This window comes from Thunnus maccoyii, chromosome 12 (assembly GCF_910596095.1).
Source record: "Thunnus maccoyii chromosome 12, fThuMac1.1, whole genome shotgun sequence".
Taxonomy (NCBI): domain Eukaryota; kingdom Metazoa; phylum Chordata; class Actinopteri; order Scombriformes; family Scombridae; genus Thunnus; species Thunnus maccoyii.
Genome location: NC_056544.1, coordinates 8,409,229 through 8,425,829, shown reverse-complemented (window position 1 = coordinate 8,425,829; position 16,601 = coordinate 8,409,229). Strand labels below are relative to the sequence as shown.

The 16,601-nt window shown below is 39.0% G+C and overlaps 1 protein-coding gene across 6 annotated transcripts in view; it reads left to right on the top strand.

Annotated features, from left to right (window-relative positions):
• The window catches only part of LOC121908395 (MAGUK p55 subfamily member 7-like), a 34,615-nt gene that overhangs the window by 798 nt on the left and 17,216 nt on the right, over positions 1–16,601 (top strand). Inside the window, exons 1-14 of one of the 6 annotated variants that reach the window (XM_042428357.1) lie at positions 503–702; positions 1,251–1,378; positions 2,163–2,197; positions 2,541–2,659; positions 3,810–3,887; positions 5,377–5,457; positions 8,058–8,192; positions 10,322–10,403; positions 10,554–10,639; positions 12,125–12,202; positions 12,898–13,094; positions 13,169–13,230; positions 13,448–13,459; positions 13,909–13,953. In XM_042428357.1, coding sequence (XP_042284291.1) covers positions 2,173–2,197; positions 2,541–2,659; positions 3,810–3,887; positions 5,377–5,457; positions 8,058–8,192; positions 10,322–10,403; positions 10,554–10,639; positions 12,125–12,202; positions 12,898–13,094; positions 13,169–13,230; positions 13,448–13,459; positions 13,909–13,953 — 1,000 coding nt within the window. In that variant the 5' untranslated portion in view covers positions 503–702; positions 1,251–1,378; positions 2,163–2,172. Of the gene's footprint in view, positions 1–502; positions 1,379–2,162; positions 2,198–2,540; positions 2,660–3,809; positions 3,888–5,376; positions 5,458–8,057; positions 8,193–10,321; positions 10,404–10,553; positions 10,640–12,124; positions 12,203–12,897; positions 13,095–13,168; positions 13,231–13,447; positions 13,460–13,908; positions 13,954–16,601 lie in introns of those variants that run through there. The other 5 variants (XM_042428356.1, XM_042428358.1, XM_042428355.1 and 2 more) reach the window with 5 other exon arrangements.

The following is a 16,601-nucleotide window of genomic DNA, read 5'->3' as shown; positions in this document are numbered from 1 at the left end:
GCCCTAGTCGGTGGGATTAAGGTTAAAGATCCCTTCCACACAGGCATTAAGACAAACAAAAACACTGTGCATGGAACAATAATGTGTGTCTGATATGGTTTTTCCACAAAGAAAGAATAATTAACCACCAGACACAGGAACAGTTTCTTCCCTCGTCGTCAAACTTATGAACAGTTAACTCACTGTGGCACTGTGCAATAACCTCTGGACATTTTTGTTGTCATATGTATGTTAAATAAAATCCAAGACACACAAAACATAGTCAAGATATAACACTATATTGCACTATGCAGCAGTCACAGGACATGGGAGTGCAGAAACTATTCAGTCTTTTAAAATAACTTCCTCTCTGCAGGCCTCCATGGAGGAGTTTGTTGGCAGCATCGCTCTGCATCAGCTGTAATGTTATACAACAAGTTATCAGCATGTTATCATTTTATTCCTTTGGTGACAATCTGGTTTTCAGAATTTAACTGCACCCAGGACATCTACATGCAACATCTGCTTCTTAGTTCCTGTTTCATACGCAGTACTTGAATTCAGGCCTTTTATTTTGAAGGCCGTGGCTACATTTCCGTTATTAGCTGTTTGTGGATCACGTGACGCAGCTGAAAACTAAGCTAGCTAGTGCTGTGGACTCCTCCTCCGAGTCCGTATCTCGTTGGCTGGCCATTTTCTGGGACACACCCACGATCTAGTCTGGTCTGATCTCTTCGTATACACATAAGTGGCAAAGAGCACCGTGCTCTATGTTTAATACTGTCTTTTTCTCCTGGGGCTTTATCTGGTGTGTGCAAAGAATGAGACATGATTAGACATTCTGATCCTTTGGTCAGCAATAGACGAGTAACAGATGAGTCTTGCATTTACTCCACAGCCCGTAGTAATCATTTTTATACTTTGACCCCTAAATGGAATTTCTCAATCAACTTCTGCAGACAGGCATAACATAATATCTGAGGATGGTGGACTGCCCTCAACAAATATCTTGATTTTATCCCCTTAAAACCCAAGAGGTAAAAGAAAGCAGGCAGATTTTGGAGCAGGGAACCAACATGATGCAACTGCTGACCTCTGATTCCATTAAATAGGCGTGAATGTTTGTCTGACGTGCAGTCATATGTGGAAAGTGAACTAGTATAGACCAACATTATATCTAGGGCCCTGTGATTGTTGTATTGATTGCCTGCTGGCTTGATTTAGGTCAGACCTGACACATATTGACTGACTAAGAGACAGTCCCTTTACAGTCTGGCCAGTTGAACACCAGGCAAGCTCTCGCTACAAGTAGATGGTCAGACTGCAGCTCATGCTCCTCTATGGTTAGTGAAGGGATATGGCCTGCATCATCTGGGCCTAATGACATGGACAGTCTGTGGTGAGTGTGATTTTGGATTGTTTTGCTGAGTTGTTATTTCCACTACCTAAACATTACTACCCAAGATTAAGTTTAATAGCCAGTACCTGTTCATTACCATCCCTGGTATTTCATTATATTCAGGCCTTGGAGCATTAAAACAGTTAAAACTAAAGCCTGGATATTGTCTAGTCTGGATACTGGGCTAAACAGGTTTACAATCCTACTGTAAATTCTGTCATCAAACTAGTGCATATTTTAAAAACTGATCGTCATTGAAATTTACAAACTGAGAATCTTTGTTTAATAGAATTTTACATCCGTGAAAGCAAATAAAATCAATTTCGAGCAGTGCACAATATAGCCAGTTATTACCCAGTGTCATGTGTTATGTTTCAACTTTTGGTAGTTTTATATGGGATCATTGTTAGGAATATAAATCAATGAAATCTGCATAAAGCAAAAATAATTAATTCATGTGATAAGAAGGAAGAACCATTAATAGTGAATAACATACAAAACATCATTTATATGGCTTTATGGATAGTGGAACAGTACAGTGCATTGATGTTGAAATATTTCATACCAGCATTAGGGGGCAGTAATATCTCAGAAGAGGCTACTTAAACATACAGTACAATGAGCAAAACAAATACATTTCTTTCCTGTCTCTAATAATTTCTATTCCTCTAGCTCACGCGCTCATCTCTCGCTTTACTGGAAAATAAGGAGAAAATCTCAAAGTAAATAATAAAGCAAATAACTAGCTGTATTGGAGTTTCATTATTTGTTTTTCTTTTCTCAGAGTGAGAAGGATGCTGAGCCGAACAGAACACAGAGGTAAGTCTAAAGAGTCTAAAGGGTAGCAGGATGTAGGTGTGCATCATAGGAAATCACCTCCCTTTTCCTGGGCCGTCTTAATGTATAAAATACATGCATTACTTCAACATAAAGCAATAAGCACAGTAACAGTGAGTCTTGTAAGGAGGTCTTATGGGAGGTTTTTTTTCTAAATCACACCTTCCATTTAACCTCTGACCTTTCTCTTTTGGTTCTTGACCTCACCTCATAACTTTCAAACACACTCTGTAAATTAATAACAGGTGCAGGACTGCTCATTGATGTGGTGTTCGTGTGTGCGTGCGTGTGTGCATGTGTGGGTCCTGCCCTCCTCCTCATACAGGCGTGTGCAGACTGTTATCATCAGTGATGTCTGGAACAGAGTCTCATTCAGACAGAGAGGAGGACTACAGGTTCCTCCACAGTATGTTAATGGAGAAGAAGCTTCACCTGCTCTTTAAGGTGAAGACATGTTTGTGCTGCGGTGATTCGTGCTTGTCTACTTTACTTTAAGTATTCCGATCCTTTACTCAAGTAAAACTAGTAGCAACATAGTGTAAAAATACCACATTATAACAAAAAATCCTTAATTTGAATTGCTACTTAAGTGAAAGTACAGCAGTATTGTCAGCAAAAATGTACTTAAGCTTTCAAAAGTAAAAGTACAACACTATGCTATTTAGCATTATACAGGCAGTATGACACTATTATACTGTATATTTCAATAATTGGTTGTTATTACTAATGCATTGATATATATGTGGCACTTCAGTGTTGCAGCTGTTCAAGAACAAATTTTTAATATTTTACTGACATATATATATATTCACCTTAAATTTATCTACAATATACAATGCTTTATAAGATGATGATATAGTTATGATATAGTGTAAAATATTAATCTGTGTAGTACCACCACTACTACTACGTAACTACTACTTCCCACTGCCAACAACCTAAAAAAAAAAAAAGTAAATAGTATAATTTTTTGCTTCAGAAATGAGTTAAGTAGAAGTTTGAAGTAGCAGAAAATGAAAATACTCAAAGTACAAGTAGCTCAAAATTTTACAGTACAGAACGAGAGTAAAAGTACTTAGTTACATTACACCTCTTTTAAAAACAAAGAAGCAGGTCACACACAGTGAAAGCAGTATCACTTAGTGATTTGATACAATAAGTGTTACCATTTATTTATTTTGATCATTTTACAGGTTGTCTTTTACATAACAGATCTTTCTATAAGTGGTAAAATTTTCCTTATAGTAATATTATTAGTATCTAAATGTTAGGACATTAAAAGTAGTAGTATCAAACTTCAATCAAGCTTTATTTGTATTGCACCTTTCATACAGGTTAGTGCAATTCCAAGGGCTATACAGATCGCTGACAAGCTGATAATAAGACAAAAAGTGCAACTGTAAACAGTGAAATAATTTGAGACTAATGCACACAAGAAATAAAATGATTAAGTGGTATCATTTAAGAGAGTGATAGTATCACTATAAGTATAAGAAGTGGTAGTATCCTGATTAGTAGTAACAGTAGAAGTGACAGTACATGCCTTTTTACTGCAAAGAAAACCTTTAGTGTGATACTTTTACTGACTTGACAGATACACGAGCGGCTGAAGCGTTTTGAGAAGCGAAGCCCCAACCCCGTCCAAGAGCATGCGGCGAGTCTGGCCTCAGATGTAAGTGACTCCCTCCAAACATCTTTTGCAGATAGACACGCTGCCCAGAGGATGACAGTTTGACAGCGGAGGGAACAGGGGAGATTTCTCATCGTTCAAATTGTTTCCTCCGTCATACGGATGACTTTCCTGTCACACAGAGGCACGAGTGGAACGTACATTTTTCTTATGTGTGCTGAATTATGAAATGTTATCTCAAAACTCTGTCATCTCGGATATTATCACTGGAAAAGATGCGTTTTGAAGCATATATCGTTTTGTGTCTGTGTGCCAGGAGTTAGGTCAGTGAGGACAGTGCAGAGCAAGAGGCTGCTAAAATCATTTTGTGTGTAGTCTAATGTTTCAGGTTGGAGGAGTACAATTAATTTCAGAGTCAAGATGAAGTGACAGAGAGCACTCCCACTACGGCTATGACCCAAAACGACACGACCGGTCTCTATTCTCTTCAGATGTGCATCATATTTCATATACCAGTCCTCTTCATTCCTGTTACCAACCAATCATTTCTTTATTTCCCACTCCCTCCTTTGCACCATTTTGATCATCTCCCACCTTTATTTCCTGATTTTTCCTCTTGTTCCTGTACAAAGGAGGAAAAACAAGGATGTTCTTTTTACCCTTTTCCCTTACTATATGCTTCCATCTTCTCCTCCCTCCATCCCCAAACCACACACCCCTTCCATTATCACTGTCCTTCCTCTCCTTGTGTATCCTTTCCGCTTTCTCTCCATTTGCTTTCCTTTATCTTCTCCCTATACTCTACGCACTGTATTGCCTGCCATGTTTCCATACTGACTATCTACCCCTATCCTCTCCCCCACACTCCTCTTTTCACTCCCTTTGCCTCAGATTCGGTTCGACAGCCACTCTCCGCCTGGCTTAAATCATCAGGACCTACTGAAAGGGCCAAACCATGGGTCTGTTTCCCCTCAGAGAGGCTTCTGTTTGCTCACAGTGGAAACTAATGACCTTCATGCATTGTGTCTCTGGAGTGTGCTTCGACATCTTGAAGCAGTAGAAGTCATTATAGTAATATGCTTGACAAGACAGCGACTGCACACAGTCAGTCGCCGCCCCTCCACTTGCTGCTGACGGTCAAGGCTGCTCTGTTTTAGCTGTCACCACAGCTGTCATGTAGCCTTGAACATTCAGGAGCATTTTTTTTTTTCCGACAGTGGCTAAAGACGCAAAACCAAAACAGAAACACAGATAAATAGTTAACATCAAGCAGAGGGAAGCAATGTCCCAATGAGGTGAATGGGGCCATATGAAAGTGTATGCCATAAGAAATAATGACAGTACTGATGATGTGTCGCTGCCGTCCGAATATAACTGAATTGCACTAATTCTTTTCGTCTCCCTACTTGTTTCTCTGTCTCTCCGGGTTTTGCACAGTATCGACCAAAACAAACCTCCCTCAAGCCATGATATAAACGTATACCTCTAATTATAAAAAATATATCCTGCCTCTCTTTTTCTCTGTTTCCAGTTGGCCGAAGACTTGATATACCATGGCTGGAGAGATGAAGTCAAAGAACTGGTTGCCCTCTTTTCCAAACCCCACTTTAAGGTGAAGAGTATTTTCTTCCATGGTGATGTGTTCCTCTAGACTTACACATGTGTGTTGACCTAAAACTTCCCCAGCCAAGTGTTTCATCCTATCAAATCACATCCTTTTTACCAAAGGAATACGCTACTATTAAAGGAATCATTCAACATTTTAGGAAATATGCTTGTTTGCTTTCTTGCAGAGAGTTAGATGAGAAGATTGATACCACTATCATTTCTGTCTGTTATATATGAAGCTGAAGCCAGGAGACGGTTAGCTTAGCTTAGCATAAAGTCTAAAAATAGGGGGAAGTAGCTAGCCTGATTCTATCTAAAGGTTAAAAAAATCTGTTTACCAGCACCTCTAAGTCTAATTAAGTAATTAGTTATATATGATTAGTTGCATCTTTCTTGTTTTTGGACAAGCCATGCTAGCTGTTTCCCTCTATTTTTAGTTTTTTAAGCTTGACTAGCTAGCTGTTTCCTGTCTGTACAGTAGATTTATATTTAATGAAATATAACATGTTATTTAGTGCACTTCAGAGGTGCTGGTCAGCAAATTTTGTTACCTTTGGACAGAGTCAGGCTAGCTGTCTCCTGGCTTAGCTAGACAAATATAAGAGTGATATTAATATTCTCATTTAACTCTCGGCAAGAAAGTAAATAAGGAAATTACTCAAAATATTGAACTATTCCTTTAAGTGACTCATCTCTGTAACATTAACAAGCGCACACACACGCGTACATAAACGAGCCCTGGACTGTGCACGAGTTCAGTTTTCTATCAATGAAGCATATCCTGTAATTGATATTCACATGGACCATTTGTGAGGCAAGAATGTAATCCAGTCGGAAGATGTTGTTTTGCTTCCTTCTACTCCAGCGCTCCAATCTAAAAGGATCATTAACAATGAAAGAAACCCATTTTTGAAAGCAAATGTAATAACTGAACATGTAATTACACATTAGGTTATTTTTCTTGACATATCTAACACTAAAACTGTAATCTTGGAGCCTTGTTTCCATTCAGTCATGCTTCATCTGAGCTATTCAGATCCTGTTCAGTCAACTGAACACAGGAGCTTACACACACATCAAAAGGCTTATAGCATTTTGTTTCCTACAATTGCCTCTTATATGGGTCACAGAAAACTGACAAATTAATCCAACTGTAAATGTTATTTAAATTGTTTTCACCTCATCATTCCCCCCACTGAGAGGTGCTGACATCCATTAACCACACTGGCATTGAAGCTAATCAACTCCCAAGTTATGTTTATTAGTGTTCACTCATGTAGAGACCCGGACTACTCACATGCATGTTTCCTTATTTTAGATCTGTTGACAGTCATATTTCAGACACACACACACACACACTCACAGTGTATGGTTTTCCAGTGAGCTGCAGAAATTGTGGCTTTTCTTAATGAGGAGCTGAAGCCAGCCGAGAACTAACAGGTTTGTTTTAACAGTCTTAATGACCTGTTTGTTCTTGGCTCAAGCGCAGGAGCTCACACATACTTATGAGAGACACTGGGTTTAATATTCTGTAAATGAATGTTTGTTTTTTGAAAACCTGTCTCTGAAAGCGGCCAGACACATTGCTCACGCGTTGGCAGTTTCTAAGCAGTGCAACTGTTGAAGGACGTGGGGATAACATGTAGACTAACTGACAGATGGATTGGCTGATTGTTAAAATTAAGTTGGTGAGCAGATGTTTCCCCGTCTTCTCATTCTTTCTTGTTACAGTAAAGTCCTTTTTTTGGAATTGTATTTTGCACATGCTCACGAAGAGATTACGCTTTATCCAGAATATTGTTTTTCTGCAAACAAACCTGGGGTTTTTCACACTGCCAAAGTTAACAGAAAATGAACTTAAATGAACTGTCTGGGCATTGATAGTGAGTCGTAGATCAATTCACAGTCCTTCTCTGGAAAAGGAGCGTTTTTTTCTAAGACGTGATGTTTGAGCAGAGCCAGTGGACTGCAGGCAGAGACACTGTTAGTGATGTGGGGGGTTGCTTTCAGGTGGCCCACAGACTGGCAGTACATTCCGAACTAAATCAAATTTGGCATGTTGGCATGGGCGAAAGTGCAGGTCTGCAACCAAAAAGAAAGTGCTGTATTTGGCTTCATTTGCTGTAGTGGGTGCAGGCAGACCAGCCAGACTTGTTGGAATTTTTGTAGAGTCTCATTCACTACCCAATCACCTTTAATTAGTCAACAGGGATTGCATTTTTGTATCAGTACCTACCACAGTTTCTAACCTCATAATTACATGTAACCATCTCTAACCTAACCAAATGGTCTAAACCTGTGTTGGTAAAACTGCGGTGGCACTGGCTCTACAGCACACCCCAATCTAGAATGGATGCCATATATAAATAAAACAGATTTTTTGCAGTGATTATACTGGCATTTGTGTCAAATTTGACAGCCAAGATGACAATTTTCATTTTATGTGGAGAATACTGCCTTAGCCAATGCCTTTTTTTTTACAATGTGAGTTAATAAATGAGGATAATGGCCCCAGAGCTACAACTTTTCACAGCATTGTTAAATTCAAAATGTAATACCTGAATTCAGACCAGCGTCTTTACTGTATTTCTGTTTCTTTTACAGAGTCTCCTGTCTGTCCACGATGCCGTAGCTCGGAGAGACTTTGAGCCTACTCTGCCACCAATACCTGATGGTGTGCTGGAGGAGGATGAGGACTCGGTCAAGATTGTCAGTCTGGTCAAAACCAAAGAGCCCCTGGTCAGTAAATATGTCTTCATGTTTCAAAGGTAAAGTTAGGGAAAAATTAGAAATTAGATTTATCTCCTTTTTGGCTTAAAGGAATGGTTCGACATTTTGGAAAATACGCTTATTTCTTGCCAAGAGTTAGATGAGAAGATCGATACTGCTCTCATCAAAGAGTGGTATCAATCTGCTCATCTAATTCTCAGCAAGAAAGGAGGTTCATGATTACATCTTCTTAAAAACACCTCAAGACTGCAAACACAAATGTTAATATCTTGAATGCTTTCCATTGTCAACAAATGTCTGTCACATATGATGACCCAGAAATAGTCTTGTTTGCCCTGAAAATAAACACAGAAATGTATTTTTCACTACCCATGAGAATCCTTAAAATGGCTCTGAAACAAGTACAACTTTACTTTAGCAGCCTACATGTCAGCCTGTTACCTAGCCTTGTAATGCACACAAAACATACACAAATACAAGTATTTAAGTTAAGACAACCATGTAACAGGGTAACTGTGCTTATTTGTCCGGCAACAATATCTGATATACACAGGCAGTTCAGAGAAATAAATATACCCCAGAGACTCAAAGCTGATTTTTTTCTCTGGCAACTGAATTTATGTCATGTTGTCAAATGGTGAGACTGCTAAAGCCATGTATGCCAAGGTGTAGCAGAACGAAAGCCTTTGGAATGACAGGAAACATAAGAAAAGGTTCCTACAGCAGCCTGGATCATCTCTGCCTCTGGACTGCTGTTTGCTTTCTTTAACCAGGAATTTACAGAGTCAATTCTTCCACATCTTTGTTGCCATATATCTGCTGTGACGCACAGCATAGTTTCAGCATTGTTATGTGTGTGTCTGTGTGTGTGTGCATCTCTACACAAGTGTATATTTATATGCACAGCAAAGAAATGTATTTTATTGGAGTGCTTTAAAGCAATTTTGAGCTTTGAAATGGATTGAGATCATTTCTTTGCTGTTTCTGATGTAAATCAACTTGTGTCAAGGCTGGTCTTTAATCATAGCTAATTTACCTTGTTCCAAGCCATTGTCACTTGTTTCTGGAAACTTCCTGGATCAAGTGGAACTGGACTGAAAACTAATGAAACTTAAGAGAGCACATCCCTTCGCCAAGGCTCCAAAATCCTCTAAATTTGTTACTTTAATAATAAAAAAAATCTGAAATTTTTGATTTGCATCTGGATCAGGAGCTCCATGAAATACATATAGTGATGGACAGCTATGGGGCAAATGTGCCAGATTTTTTTTTTCCACTCAAGTAGGTCCAGTAGTTCATTAGAAAATAGCAGAAATAATAAAAAAGTGCCCTCAATTGCAAAGTTAAAAATTCCTTTAAAAAATTCCTGGATCCACATCAAAAGCTAAGCATTTGTTTTTTAGCCTATGGCCTTTCTTTCCACCAAATGTTATTGAAACCTGTTGACAGAGTGTTGATATTTTTGATATTCTACTAACTAAAAGACAAACAAACCCTAACCCTAACCCAAAAACATAGCCCCAGTGGCAGAGATAATAATCACAACCAACTGGGAGTTTAATCTTTTGTAAGAAACCTATGATTTTAAGGACAAATATGAAAATATTTTATATAATGATGGACTTTTTTTGCAGCGTGTATGCTTGTGTGTTAGTGGTAGAGCTTCTAAAGGGAATGTGCTTAGAACCAATAATAGAGAACATACGTTTGTATTGATCCCAAAACTAGATTGGAAGGGAACTGACCTTTCTCTGACATGGTCTCTTTGATCGAACCAGCATGTTCCAGTTTTCCAGACAACAGGGTTACACCCGAGCATGAGCTGATTGTAGTCAACTACATAAGATGCTCTTTCCATTGCGATTTGCTCCACATCAATACCATCTGTTGAAAGTAATGCTGATTTGGATAACCTTTTCCAGCGCTTTGTGCATTACATGAAGGCAGCCGGTGAAATGGTCTTGTCTTGATACAAATAACCTTCATTGGAATGAAGTGACTCTGAATAAGAAGCTTGTCTGGGCTGTAATAAGATCAACATGTTATTTTCACTCTCCATTGCTTGACCTCTCTGCCATTGTGGATTCTGCTCATCTGTTTGTCCATCACTCATTCATTCACTATTCACCGTCCTCAAGGGGGCAACAATAAAGAGGGATAAATCCACGGGGGCTATTATTGTGGCGAGGATCATGAGAGGAGGTGCAGCCGACAAGAGTGGTGAGCTGACAAACTCTCTGCTATTACAGTTGTGTCAAATCTACACTTTCCTGTCCCTTACTGTGGTAACATTATGATGGTACATAATAAATGTACATGTTCAAGAGAAATGCATGTGATACATATTTTCATGTATGTAACACTTTGAAGGCCTGATTCATGAAGGAGATGAGCTGAAAGAGGTGAATGGAGTCTCGCTGGAGCACAGGAAGCCAAAAGAAATCCTTCCTCTTCTGGTTAGTCTCACCTCTACTGTCATATTGTTTGATTTAATTTCTCTTCATTTGTTGTCTCTGTTTCCTTCTCACATCTTTTTCCAGAAAGCTGGAAATATCATACATTTTTGTTTTTGTCAACAAACCCTGTGAAAACACCCAAACCAACAATGTGTTTCTCTCTCTCATTATTTTACAACTTCCCTGGCTTCAAGGCCTAAGTCTGTTTGTTCTGACTGAAGACCTTCTCTATATCCAGGAGATGAGGCTATATCCAGGAGATGGTTAGCTTAGCTCATGATGTTTTATATAAAGTTGTATTCTATAAAGACTGGAAAAAGCAGCAGCACCTAGCTAAAAAAAATATGCCAAGAAAGTATTTTTTTATACTTAGGTTTTTTTTACACATGAAATATACAAGATATAACATGTTGATTAGTGAGCTTTATAGGTGCTGATAGGTGTATTTTTAACCTTTGGACAGATCCAGGCTAGCTGTTTCCCCTTGTTTCCAGTCTCACTGCTATGCTAGGCTAACATCTCCTGGGTGTAACTTCACATTTAGCAGGGGTTTTCTAACTTAAGGCCCACTTCTGATTGTTACACATTTTCCAAGGACCACCTTCCCTAATAAATGGAAAAAAAAACATAACATGACAAAAAAAACTGGGCTGTAAATATGTGTTATGCCACTCTCAGCTGTAATGACCAAAATAAATATTCTGCGTACCCTCAGTGAGACACTTGGGCTTGCTTCTGGGAAATAATGAGATCAAGTCATGGTGGGATGGGTGCGAGGCTGACACGCAGAGTAGCATTCCAAGTTGCTTTCAGTTTGTTCCTTGCCTTTGATTTTGTGACAGTCACAATGGAAACCCCTGACTTACATAAATAGGTGGTGGTGAAAGGCAAGAGAAATTTGATTGCCCATTTTGACAGAGAGGGATATTGACTGGCAGCCAGCATCCAGAATGAAGCAAGGTCAACTTGTGTGAGCTGAAGCTTCAGGCTGCTGTCTGCTGATAGTTCCATCAGTTCATTTTCCAACACAGTGGATAGAGCCATGTCTTATGAAGCAGGATCCACAGAGAAAGCTAGCGAGCTAACAGTGGCTAAACACGTTTGTCTCTACCTAATGATGTGTCGTGATTGGCGCGGTGTTATTAAAACGTAAGTGGTCATTGAAATTATGCATTTTAATTTATTGATTTTTATTTATGTGAATTCTTGAGTACATTTAGATATAAAAATAACTAGCTTTGTGAACTTAAACTTAATTATCAGTAAAAAATCATTTTAGCCATTTTGCAGTACCACTGCCTCCGTGGCCCACTAGATGGCTCTCTGAGGCCCACCTGTGGGCTGCGGCCCATTGGTTGAGAATGGCTGATATTTAGCATGCAAACATGAGAATGTTGATCTTTTCATCTATCTCTTCACACAAAAGTGAATAAACATTATTCCAAAATGTTAACCTATTCCTTTAATGTCACTGTTATTGTGCAGGCTCATTCTCAGGGTGAAATTACGTTCAAAATCATCCCTGCCTCCTCCAAGGAAGAAATGCCATCTAATAAGAAGAAGGTACAGTAAATATTAACCACACTTATTCCTGTGCAGTGTGTCTTTTACGCTAATATGCAGTCTGGCTGTATTGGAAAAGCTGCCCACCTGGTTTCAGTAAAAAGAGATGAAATCTGTGGTATCTTGTGTGTTTGGTTATACTTTGTGTTTTTGCCACAGCACTGTCACTACAGCACTGTGGTTGTCAAGAAGTAAATTCAAATCAGACAGTCAAGGATAAGACACTCAACAACCTCATTAGTTTAAAGCTTTTTTAAGAATCATTTGAACAGTTGATTTATAATTTCCCACACATCACAGTAGTTTAGTGAGTTGTATTTAACATTAACGATGAAACCTTATTGTTCCACAATCCTCTCTGTTCAGACCACCACCACCACATATGAATGGAGTTGATGTCCAAGCTGGAAACTGTTAGAGAAGGGAGCATTTGCAATGGATTAAGACAAATTATTTTCTGTGATCATGGTCATTTCTCAAAAATGACACCAACATATGTGAAAAAGCACCAGACAAAGATGTTATGTCCATTGCCAGGATACAGAAGATCCTCACAAAGCTGCAGTAGGAAAAGAGAAGGATGAATGCTAATATTGGCAGGACTGGGATCTCATAATGTCTATTTTTCTCTGTCACCACCAGTTTGTCTTTTTGACGGCTAAAAAAGAAAAAAAATCAACCATTTCCTTTCCCAGCTGTTTGTACGGACTCTTTTTGACTACGATCCGAGTGAGGATCCCACTGTACCGTGCAAGGATGCAGCGGTACCCTTTAAAAGGGGTGACATCCTCCAGATTGTCAGCAAGGAGGATGATGCCTGGTGGCAGGCCTGTCACCTTGGGGACAGTAAAACCCGGGCAGGGCTCATCCCATCTCAACAGCTCCATGAGAGGTGATCTTTTTATGCTTTTTACACTCATTTGAACAAAAAAAAAAAAGGTCATTAATTTATTTAATTTCCTACAGGAGAGTTGCACTGCAGCGACCTAAAGCCCTGTTCAAGCCTCGGCGAGTCAAACCACCAACAGGTGATAAGCCAACGTTTTTCCATTAAATCACCGCACCTGAAAAGAATAAAAAGCTTTTAACACTTTCCAATAAACATATTAGAGCTCCTTCATTGCTAAGCTTACAGGTCAGAGGTCACGTCTGAAGGTCATGGTTAAGTTCAGGGTTACGGGTGAATCCCTCTCTTTTGTCCTCCTGTTGTACTCACCGCTGTTGTTTTCTCCACATGCACCACAGATGAGGGGGAAGGTACTGTCAGTTTGAATTCACTTTTGAAAACTTACCCTCAGCATAATTGACCAGATATAATACATGTGTATATTATAGGTTTTGGTTTGAGGTTTTTAAAGATTTAAAGAGTTGTACTATCCAAAGATAACAGTCATGTAATGCTCACCGCTCCGTTTTTCCAAAATGGAGAGAAATTCTGTTAAATGAAGCCATGTTCTAACCGAGCAGGTTTAAGGTATCCAGTAACTGAACTGTGCTTTAATTTTTCACTAGCAACCATTTTTAAGGTAGTTATTAATATTTCTAAATTGTGGATATAATTTCTAAGTAAAATATGAAGACATTTGGGTTTGAACATATGCTAATACTTTGAGGCTGAAATTTCAGAGTAACACACATGTCATCCCCTTGTGGTTTGTGTCCACGATTTCCTCACTCTTTCCTCGTCTCTCTTCCTGTTTTTCCAGTCACTGAGGACGTAGACTACGGAGCTATAACAGGGATCCACATTGGTGAGATGTTTGACTTGTTCCACTCAAATCCCGCTGATACTGGAAAAGGGACCAGTATGATACAAGACAATACAACTCGGCAAGAACTGTTACTAGCAATAAAAATAGATGGTGAAAAACAGCAAGAAAAACCGGGGAACCTATTTACAAACCAGTTCATATGATGAAGTAGTTTTGTGGTTTAGAGATTTAGGGGAAAGGACGAGAACAGCAAATGTGGTTTTAGTCGTCCCATTTATCCCATTTGTCTTGATCTCATGGATTGGATATGATGTGCTTGTGTGTGTTTTCGTGTGTGCATATGAGCAGTGCAGGATGTTCATATGGGGGCGTGCACTTATGGCTGATTGTAAAAAGGCCCTTACGTCTGTACAAAGGCAAGGTAATTACAGATGTTGCATTATATCAGTTTTAATAGTCATGTGCATTTAATAATGTGAATTTCATCTTATCTCAGGCCAAGTTGCACCTGAGGACATGGTTCAAACTCAGAAACTCAACTGTGTTTCCTCTTTGTCTGGCATGTAAACCCTTATTGATGCTGAACAACTGAATGACTGGATGCAAAGTAATCAGAGAAGAGAGTGAGTGAAGGAGAAGGGAATAGTGGAGTATTACAAATAAAGACATGGTGAAGAGGGGAAAAAGTTTGAACTTGAATAGTTTGTCATTTTGGGAAATATGTTATTAGCTTTCTTTCCGAGAGTTAGACAAGAAAGTTGATACCACTCTTATATCTGTCTGGTAAATATGAAGCTACAGCCAGGAAATATTTACCTTAGTTTAGCATAAAGACTGGGAGTAGGGAAAAACAGTTAGTCTGCCTCTGTCAAGGATAAAAAATCTGCCATGACAGCACCTCAAAAACATGCATATTAACACATTATATGTTGTTAGTTTAATCCAAACAAAATGTTAAGTGTTAAAATGACAAGTTGTTTTTACCCTTGGATAGAATCAGGCTAGGTGTTTCCCACAGCTTATGCTAAGCTAAGCTAACCGTCTCCTGGTTGTGACTTCATATTTACCAGTTTTATCAGAGTGAAATCAATATTGTTGTCTAATTCTTTCTATAAACGAATTATTCAGTACCAGCTAAAGCAACAGTTTTATTGATACCACTCCATGTCTGTACAGTAAATATGTAGCTGATACCGCAGCCAGTTAGCTTAGCTCAGCATAAAATAAAGATGCATTCCAGCACCTCTAAAGCTAATTAACACATTATATCCCATCTGTTAAATCCATCTAAAAACCGAGGTGTAAAAATGACAATTTACTGGGTTATGTGCCAGACTATTTCTTGGTTGGGACCACTAATTTCCTCAAGTCTCAGCTGGTTGCCTGGCTCCTTGCCAAAATAAAACAAACAAGATACAGCCTAATGTGATAATTAGTGAGCTTGTGAGGTGCTGGCAGGCGAACATTGTTACCTTTAGACAGAGCCGGGCTGACTGTCCATGTTTCCACCCCTCATGCTAAGCTATATTTAGCTAAGGTATATTTAGCTTAGAATGCAGGGTATATATTTAGCAAGGAAGCAGATAAGCGTATTTCCCAAAATGAATCAGTGTATCTATGGAGGACTACAGTGCTTCATACTGTTTATGTCCACTATTTTGCACTGCAATTGTGACTCATATCATATAATCTTGATATGAAGGGTTCAGGCCCAGCTCACAACATGTGTTGCATGTCTTCAGTCTCCTCGCAGCTCTTATCTCTCCTGTCACTCTTACTCTGTCCGGTAAATCAGAAATATCTTGTAGCCTTTCCAAAAATGTTCTAAGGTTTTAAGACTAAGAGCATTTTCAGTAACACATGAGAATTTCAGAATTACTGAAGACTGATAATTATGAGATGTTTTCCCCTGAACGTTATTTCACTGTAGGAAATATGACTTCTCTTTTGCTGTATAACTTTGGTTTTATACAGTATCGCTCATTTCTAAGTGAAATCATCAGTATAAGTTTCTTGTAAACAAAAAGTTTGAAATCTCTGCTCACAGTGCCATGTCGCTCAGAGTGAAGCCCGGAGAGGAAATGGACAGATATGCTTACAAAGTGAAATTACAGCTGATGTCAAAGAAAGCCTGGCATCATCACTTAGCAGCAGTTAACATCATGAAAGAGAACGAGCCTGCCAAGCCAGGCCTAACCACAGTCGCATGGCAGACGCTGGCTGTCAGACGCTGGCTGTCAGACGGCCTACAAGCCATGCGTGACAGACTATTCTGGGGTGCTTGATCCGAGAGCTGTCATCTCTTGACTGTGATTTGTGTAGTTCAAAGTGTTGAATCAAGATGGTGCTTGACACCAGATTTTGGGTGGCAGTGGTTTCTTAAACTGCTACTGCTAGTTTTGTATCTACTGTAGCTCTCCCTCCTGTCACAGCCCTTGTTGTTATCAGGTTATCTCTGTAGCGTTTTAACAGTGTAACAGTTCTTTTCACTTTTAATTAAGTGGTGTCCTAGTGGTGCACCAAGGGGAGCAATGTAAAAATGGATGGTGAACAATCGAAGTAAAGCAAAAAAATAAATTAAGTATTGAATAAATCAAGCCTTACATACTAATTAAACTTATTGTGTGTAAAGGCACGTGAACTATCTCAAAATTGTGGTCAAAATAAAACTAAATGACATAAAATAG